At 37.6% G+C, this 9,310-nt stretch overlaps 1 protein-coding gene across 1 annotated transcript; it reads left to right on the forward strand.

The window, feature by feature from the left end:
• Window positions 1-4,460: 4,460 nt before the first annotated feature.
• Window positions 4,461-8,278, forward strand: LOC137247162 (venom allergen-1-like). Its single transcript, XM_067778247.1, has 3 exons — window positions 4,461-4,680; window positions 7,515-7,909; window positions 7,985-8,278. The coding sequence occupies exons 1-3, from the start codon at window positions 4,519-4,521 to the stop codon at window positions 8,238-8,240; spliced, it is 813 nt and encodes a 270-aa protein (XP_067634348.1). The 5' UTR covers window positions 4,461-4,518; the 3' UTR covers window positions 8,241-8,278.
• Window positions 8,279-9,310: the final 1,032 nt, after the last annotated feature.

Below are 9,310 nucleotides of genomic sequence, written 5' to 3' on the forward strand. Positions count from 1 at the left end.
ACTTGAATGTGCTTGTTTGACGAAATGTGAATCACTAACAAATTATCAAGACCCAACCGAATCTATATCCGGTAAAGGACCATCAGCATCGATAAAATATCCTGGAAGTATCTTTATCCTTCATATAACAACGTCAGGACTCTACCTGCAGCTGTCAAATTGGGGCTGACCCACAAAAAATGTACAGTGCCTGGATAAACACTTCCAATCGTCGAAGCCACCGACAAAACTGAACTTTTTTGATAGATATGTAGATAGTCAAAATGAGATGGGTCCATCCTTAGAAGACTTAACTTAGCTGTTTTCTTCTTCTTTTTGCAGCGACTAGGACTCTCCCCGCAGATTTTGGGGAGTATTATGGATGATGATGGTCCTTTATCGGATATTGATATGATACGTTCCGAAAATTAGCAACATTATGGTACTAACCCGAACTTCTACAACCATTGTGTTAAATAAATAAAGAAATGTAAGCCTGGCGCGGGAATATTCTAATGTTTGATTTTTATTAGATTTGACCACAAACTTGGCAATATCAATGAAAACGTCCTGTCGTACTTCGTCGAATGAGTTTAGCGTTCGTTTTAACAACAAAGGTACAGTTAAATTGACCAATAATTAATAATTCAAAACGGCTATTGCCCAACGGTATGGCAAATTTGACATTCAAATTCAATTTGCTAACATGTTGGCAATTTATTTTTGTTTGCCAACAGGCATCCCAGCCAAAGCGTGTGAAATAACTATTTCTCGAAATGAGTTCTGAAATACATGAATACAAACTTTAGCGTAGGTTTTGACCGCGCACTGGTTTATCGACTTAGATAGAGTCAGTTATGTGACATAATGGAAACGCCTTTGACCTTAACTGACCAGCGGCTCAGATATGTTCACTGTAAAAATTTTAGTTTACTTTTAATACCAATTTGGCATTTATATATAACAATGCCATAAAGTATTATATTAAAACCATGCTGGTTTTATTAAAGAGAGGGATATTCATTCAAAGATTCTCTCTGAAAAGCAAACCATGGGACTAATTTCTATACATTTCATGGTTTTAAAATAAAACTAAAATGGTTTTGTATCTATCCGTGTACCGAAATAGATTTAATAATAACTGGAATTAAAGTTAAGCCAAAAAAAGAATTGGTTGTACTTAGTACATTATTGGTATTAAAATAAACCCATAATTGATATTTTAATGCCAGAGAGGCACTGAATTCAAGGCAAAATTGTACTGGATTTGATACTATATTCGTATTAAAATAAGCCCATATATGATATTTTAGTGCTAAAAAGGCATTGTATCCAAATCAAAAATTTAATTTTATTTAGTAAATTTTTGGTATTAAAACCAACCGGGAGTTTTTTTTTAACGTATAGTGGTCAACAAAATTATAAGCCCGTGCATAGTCCTCTTCAAGTAAAATTTAGAAGAAATTCCACTGAAATCTTTGAAATTTGATATATATTAAAATGAAGAGTTCTGAAAATGAAAACCCAATTTAATTATTTAAATAGAAATGCATGTTTTATTTATATAATTTATATAAGTTTAATAATACTAAATTTTATTCTATTATTTCACAGGGCATTAACAAAAACATTTTCGAATGTATATTGTGGACTTCAAATGGTCTTACATTTTGCAGGCTATATAAACCAACTACTTCTAAATATTATTTTTTTAAGGTTCATAAGAACGTTTTAGCGCCTTATTGAGAGTTTTATTGTGTACTTAAAATTCCTCCTTGCTGTTAGTAGCCTTATAAAGTGGAAAAAGACGTATCACTGATTCAGCTAGTGCAATTTTTCCTCACGCTTAGGGTAATTTCCACAATGCTTTCGTAAAAAGTTGGCACACTCGCGCACTATGGAACGTCGGGAGCTATCACTTAAATTGTTAGTTTTTTGTATTCCTCAAGAATGCACGAGAAATCTCCACAGTAGGTAGATAGTTTTACAACTCCTGGTGAATACTCTACCATTAAAATAAACTTTGGCATTTATTCTTATACTTACCTCGTGATTTAAACTCTTAGCTACTGATGATCCCTTCTTTGTCAAATTTTCATTTATTTCCAATAAAAACCAGCTACAGCTTTTATATTGGCAAATAATTTCTTGAAAATCGTCCACAAGAATTTCAGCTCCATCGCGGTCTCTCAATGTTATTGCACAATCGATATTAATGTTTAATTGTGCAACAACTGGCAAGAAATACAATTATTTTATCAAAATTTCATTAATTATTTACATTACTTACTTGATACAATTGCTGCTTCGTTCGTCGAGAACTCACGACTTTCAGGATTTGTGATTTTAATGAAACGCACTTGTTCGTGTTAAATTTTCAGAAACATCGTGCACAATACGCTTTCCCAATAGTCGGGCACCGTGGTGTGATGGTAGCGTGCTCCGCCTATCACACCGTATGCCCTGGGTTCAACTCCCGGGCAAAGCAACATCAAAATTTTAGAAATAAGATTTTTCAATTAGAAGAAATTTTTTCTAAGCGGGGTCGCCCCTCGGCAGTGTCTGGCAAGCGCTCCGATTGTATTTCTGCCATGAAAAGCTCTCAGTGAAAACTAATCTGCCTTGCAGATGCCGTTCGGAGTCGGCATAAAACATGTAGGTCCCGTCCGGCCAATTTATAGGGAAAATCAAGAGGAGCACGACGCAAATTGGAAGAGAAGCTCGGCCTTAGATCTCTTCGGAGGTTATCGCGCCTTACATTTATTTATTTTTTATTTTTTTTTTAATAGTCGGGCAAGTGATACTGGTTTTACCTTTAAGCCAATAGTACTAATGTGCAGAGTACAATGAATATAAGTGGGAGTAAGAGAAATTCTTAATACTTTTTTGGTTTCGTTTTAAAACCAAAAATACTTAAAATATTGGAGAGAGCGTCTTAATGCCTTTCTGATCTTAAATTAAAACTAAAAAGTATTAAGGTTTGGGAATGAGAGCACGTCTTAGTACTTTACTGGTTTTACTTTTAAGCCAGTAGGACTAATGAGCCAAGTAACATTAATATAACTGAGATTGAGAGAATTTCTTAATACTTTTTTGGTTTTGTTTTAAACCAATGATACTTAAAATATTAGAGAGCGAACTTTAATATTTTTTTGGTCTTAGATTAAAACTGCAAAGTATTAATATTTTTAAAACGCGACAATCACCATTGATTAAAGTTTTGTTTCAAAGCCATTTTGGATTAAAATTTATTTCAATAATATTTCTTGGTCTTAAAATAAAACTTTTTAGAATTAAAACACAAATTTAATACGAAAAATGTTTAAGTACAATAGCAACTGGTATTAAAAGTAAGACCCCACTTTTTACTGTGTGACATAATGGGAGCGTTCCCATTTGACCTCAACTGACGAGCGGGTCAGCTTGGGGTAGTTTTTGATGACAGTTATTTGGCCACAAATTTGACAATATCAATGTTTTGACTACAAAGTGGCAATTAAATTGACTAGTAATTGAAAACGGCTATAGCCCAACTGTGGGGGAAATTTGACATTCAAATTCCATTTGCTAACTTAAAAAGCAATAATTAAGGTCAAAGCGTGTAAACAACGGGAAATAATGAAATGGGTTGTGAAATAAATGAACATTAAAGTTTAGAGCGGGTTTTGACCACGCATTGCTTTATCGACTTGGAGTCAGTAATGTGACCTAATGGAATTGCCTTTGACCGCAGCTGACCAGCGGGTCGAGTTGAGGTATCGATCAAATGAAAACCAAGCAAAAGCCCTTTAATTCGCTGCGAGTTCGAGCCTCTGGAAATAGTTTAGGAGATTTACAAGTTATACTCGAAACAGCTGTCACAATGTCCGTCCTTATTATGGAGCGTTGTTTCAGTTTTTCCCAAAATATTTGGTATATTAAAAAATGATTTTAAAATCTTTTTATACATTGAGCAATAGGGATCTCTCCTCTTAGCAACAACAACTAAGATGCATGGTTAGTTATTGTGCTTCTAAAAATAAAAATAGCATAACGTGTGGTGTAAAGGCGTCCAAGCTTAGATTACTCAAAGATGACTCAATATATGACTACATATATAATGTTGACTTTCAGCCCGAACTTAGATTTCCTTATTTGTTTGTTTTAATTATGAAACACCAAAAAAAAAATAGTTTATAAAACAAAGAAAAAATTCCAAGCAAAATCATATCAAATCCTACGTCTGCTGGGAAGTGAGTAAACGTTGCGGGTTGATGAGACATAATCCAGTGACGGAGAGAGTACCCCACGTAATACCAAAAGCAATCAACCTTTAAAACGTTAACAAAACAACAATCGCCTTAATAGCAGCGTCTGTAAAGTCATCAACATCATTAGCCAAGCAAATGCCCTCAATCGATTTGATGATCTCGATTAAAGGAGTATAAATGCCAAAGTCGCGCGCTGTTCGGTTTTAATAAGTTATCAGATATGGCCATAATTAGACTTTACTTACATAAACATATTGTCTGAGAAATTAAGTAAGAGGATATTGAAAAAATGTTTGCGATTTACATATTTTACGTATGGTGGCTTTTGTCGAGTTCATTATTTTTTTTAAACACATTATCAGTAGAAGCATCTCACCCGCACAGATTAAATTGGTGTGATCCAGCGCTTTGTCCGAATGGCAAATGGCATATTGCATGCAACAACAATGGGGTAAGTGATTTGCGGGTTCTTCTTCTTCCTTTAGATTGGCGCTTTATCTTGTAGATAGTTGCAGTGTTAGTCGATTTGTGACAGCAGAGGCCTATGAAAATGGACGGTTTTTCACTTGATTTTGGCAGAGAGACTCACACTTTGCCCCGGATACCTATTAAGATCTTGATGAAAATGGTATTTTTTCACTTCTTAGTATCAACTTGTTAAGGCTCATCATCATCGTTATCCGATAATACTATTGAATTTCACATTGTTCGGTGAGAGATAATATCCCTCTTCCTTGGTGAGAGGCTTTTTGCTGAGGGTATGTCCTCACAGACATTATTGATGTTGGAACAAAAGTATTTAGCCATAATTAGCTGAGTTTGGAGTTTGAAGAAGGTAATTTAACGGTGTGGCGGATACCTTAGTGTGGCAATGGCATGCCCAACATACCACACTGAAGGTCCTTGGTTCAAGTCCCGGGCAAATCAAAACCAAGAGTTTAGAAAAAAGTTTTTCTAAGCTGGTATGCCCCCCGCAAGTGGTTTGCAAAAACTCCGAATGTATTTCTGTCATGAAAAGTTTCTTAGTGAGAATGCAAGGCAGATCCTTGTAGCTACCGTTCGGAGACAGCATGAAGCATGTAGGTCCCGGTCCGCAAATTTCTAGGAAAACTAAAAAGAGCACGACTCATATTGGAAGAGAAGCTCGGCCTAAAGTCAAAAGTCAAGTATTAATTGTTTAAGCTAACGGTAAATTTGAAGCTTATGTTAAGAGTGTGTCCAAAATTATTATTTATTGATCCTTTATTGCAACTTTGATATTTGACATTCCATTTTTAAAATAGATACGTCTTTCTTTTGGTATTTGATATTATCTTCTAATATTCTTTCGAGCTCAACAGTTGTTTTCACATTGTATGGCAAACCAAACAGGGCCGACTATACGAAAACTAAACTAGAGCTCAAATTCAATTGGCGCTATTTACCTTCGAGGAGATTTAGGCCGAGCTTCTTTTCTAATTTTCGTCGTGCTACTTTTATTTTCCTTGCAAATTGGCGCGCCGGGACCTACATGTTTTATGCCGACTCCGAACGGCATCTGCAAGTCAGATGAATTATCACTGAGAAGCTTTTCACGGCAGAAATACCGAGGGGCGACCAACTAGAAAAACTTTTTTCTAATTGAAAGAACTTGTTTCTTAGTTTTCGATGCTACTTTTTCCGGGAGTTTAACCCATGGTCCTCAGTCGAAGCATGCTACCACCATACCACGGTGGCCGTCAATGAAAGAATTTACTCTTGCCTAATTTCTTTCGACAAGTTCATCATCATCAGTGACCACTAATTGGTGGTTATCAGTTTAGGCTTGGCAAGTTCCGTCAGACATAGTTGCTTTGCAATAACTAACGCCTATTGGGGGTATCCAGCTATTTTCTGAACACAGTGGAAATCCTTTGCAGAATATGTCTTCTTTTGCGCATGTGATGAAGGTCCTCTTAAAGCAGCTATGGCATATTTCTCAGAGAATATTATGTTTTTTTTACATCCCGTAGATATTTTGAGAGCGGTGTTCTGACAGATATGCGATTTGGTCTATATTTTCTCATATAATGGTGAGGTAGAGGTTACAATAGGCTGCGCAATTGAATTGTATTGAATTGAATTGTGATGCAAACATCGTCTCGTTGTCTTTACTGAGATAATGCCTGGTAAGTGCTATGCAAATATGGTTGTGGCTGTGTACTTTGCTCGCAATCGTTATTAGAAACGTAGAAGATCGGAAGCATATTAGAGCAACGGTCATAAATGCAACTGACTGTTGATATAATGATCGTCGAAGCGTCTACTTAAATTCCCGGGCAGAGCTCACCGTTTTGATGTTAGGGTGTTTCAACATCAAATCTAATTTACTAAGAATGAAATGCAAAAGCGAATGAATACCGCGCTTGGCATAAGGAAAAGACCTCAATACTTGTGTGACGCATTGATGTTGAGGGCTGCTACACAAGACGGTAAAATAAAACCCATTCACCATCACTGCAACCGGGCAGTATGCAAACGAGCATATTCTCAACCCCTAGGTCGCGAAAAGTAAGACATGTTACTCTTTCCTACTCTGAAAGCAAGGCATCGTTGTTCAAACAGTCGGATTAATTAGTCGAAGATTTGATGACACGCATTTACTTCGTTTGCCATGCAATAGCTGGCCAGCGAAGTTTCAATTGACTTCATGGATACCATATATTGAGTCATGCCGCATGTATAGACGTTGCATAGTGTACTGCTCGTCATAAACACGAAGCGTCTTATTCTTCTGCAAGCCTTAGGAGAATTCCCGAAGGTTTTTGTGAGTTTTATCGATTATGATGGCCATTTGTGGAGTATTTATCAGGTACACTCCGGAAATTAGCACTATTAAAGTACTAGGCCGACTATCGTGAGAACGACTCGATATGGCGACGTTAAATCTTCAATATCATCAAATCCCCTCTTTCCGTGAGGCACTTGTAGTCGCCTGAGTCTCGCCAGCTAAATAAACAGGATTCGCCGCAGCTAAGTGAGGCTGACAATTGAGAAGTTATTAATTACGCTACCTACCCCTTGTTTCGCTACACAACCCCTTGAATCTTAAAAGTCTTAAATCTATATAAGTTCTTCTTATGAAATCCAATCATCATTCATTAGTAAGCCGGAAGGATGAAGCTCACTCCAAGCGGGACCAATGGTCGCTCAGAAATATCTCAGGAGAAAATTATAAGTTTGCTTGACATTCATCTTTCTAAGAATATATTTGAATCCCGAAACTACTCTTAGTCCTAACTTAGCCAAATTTTTCTTTCATTCTAGCGTTTCCGGAAAAATTGCCCAGCCGATGCCATGCTCTACGATCTGCGCCGATATCATGAGCACATTTTACATGAACATAATAAACGTCGGAATTTCGTAGCGCTTGGTAAATTGCCAGGTTATTATCCAGCTGCGCGTATGGCCACCATGGTGTGGGATGAAGAGCTCGCCTATCTTGCCTCACTGAATCTTAAAGTGTGCTATGTCGAACACGATGATTGTAATAATTCCTACCGTTTTCCAAGTGTTGGGCAAAATCTGTCAGGGGTTGATCGGCAAAGTGATTTAGAGGCTAATGTAGAGGATATTATGGCAATGTCAATGGGTTTATGGTTTGGTGAATATTCGTTGATCAATAGCAATTATATAAGCTCATTTCGTGTAGCGTGGAATTTGTAAGTGAATTGAGTAGAAAAGCTAATTAAATTGATTTAATAAATTAAAATTATATTTGTGCCTTAATTTTATAGTGAAAAGTACGGTCACTTTGCGGAAATGATGATCGATCGTAATACCCATGTAGGCTGCGCTATGTCACGTTACACACATCCCACCTATCCCTTTCTCTACATATACAATACAGCTTGCAATTATGCAAGCAAATATGCGCTGGATACACCAATTTATCGTGTTGGCAAGCCTGCATCGGAATGCATCACCGGTCCCAATCCACATTATCCAGGTCTCTGTTCAAAGCGGGAAAAATATAATCCAAATTATGTCTAGTTACTGTTATGATTTGTTATGTAAATAAATGAGAACAAGTAAAGGTGTCTAAGTTCGGGTGTAACCGAACATTATATACTCAGCGTGCGCTTCAATTGCACATTTCATTTCAGATAAATTACTTCTCTACATAACACGTGGCACCGCCTGTTTAGAAAAATATCTCCCCATTTTCTTATAATAAAACTTGATAAGTGAAATATCATTGATTCAAAACAATTTTTTGCTAAGGGGTGACCTTACAGGAGAAACCTTGCACAAAATATTTAGGAATCATCCTAGGCAGTAAGCTATCATGGAAGCTCAACGTGGAGGAGAGGGTCAAGAAGGCCTCAACGGCACTCTATGCATGTAAAAGAATGCTGGGGTGTACGTGGGGCCTATCGCCCTCTCTTTCTCATTGGGTTTTTACAGCGATTGTAAGCCCTATTCTATACTATGGAGTTCTTGTTTGGTGGAAAGCCACACAAAAAACAACATACCTCAAAAAATTAGAGGGGGTATGCAAACTATCGATGCTTAGCATTACGGGAGCCCTGAAAACAACCCCGACGGCTGCACTGTATGCCATTTTGCACATCCCACCTGTAGACCTGGTAGCAAAGAACAAAGCGTTAACGGGCAGCTTCGAGCGCCGACCATTTGGCCATAGTAGTAGTATAGCGTCATCAATCACAAGACGAGCAGACTACATGATTCCCTATCTGCGCTTCGAGGGAGATCTTAATGCCACAATAGAGGTGGACGGTTGGCGCAAGGGTGCGCAAATGGCGGACGAGGCGATACATGTGTACACCGATGGTTCCAAAGTAGTGGAAGGAGTAGGGTCTGCGGTATACTGCGCTGATCCGGAAATAAGCAGATCCTGCAGGCTGCCGGATTACTGTAGCGTTTTCCAAGCGGAAATATTAGCCGTAACCAAAGCAGTAGAAACCCTGGAAGAGAACAGCTTAAGCTGCAACAGTGTTAACTTTTATATTGACAGTCAAGCAGCAATTAAGGCAATAATCTCGCATAGCACAGCATCTAAATGCGTGTTAGAGTGTAAGCAGTCTCTGGAGAGAATCGGG

This window comes from Eurosta solidaginis, chromosome 3 (genome assembly GCF_040869045.1).
Source record: "Eurosta solidaginis isolate ZX-2024a chromosome 3, ASM4086904v1, whole genome shotgun sequence".
NCBI lineage: Eukaryota > Metazoa > Arthropoda > Insecta > Diptera > Tephritidae > Eurosta > Eurosta solidaginis.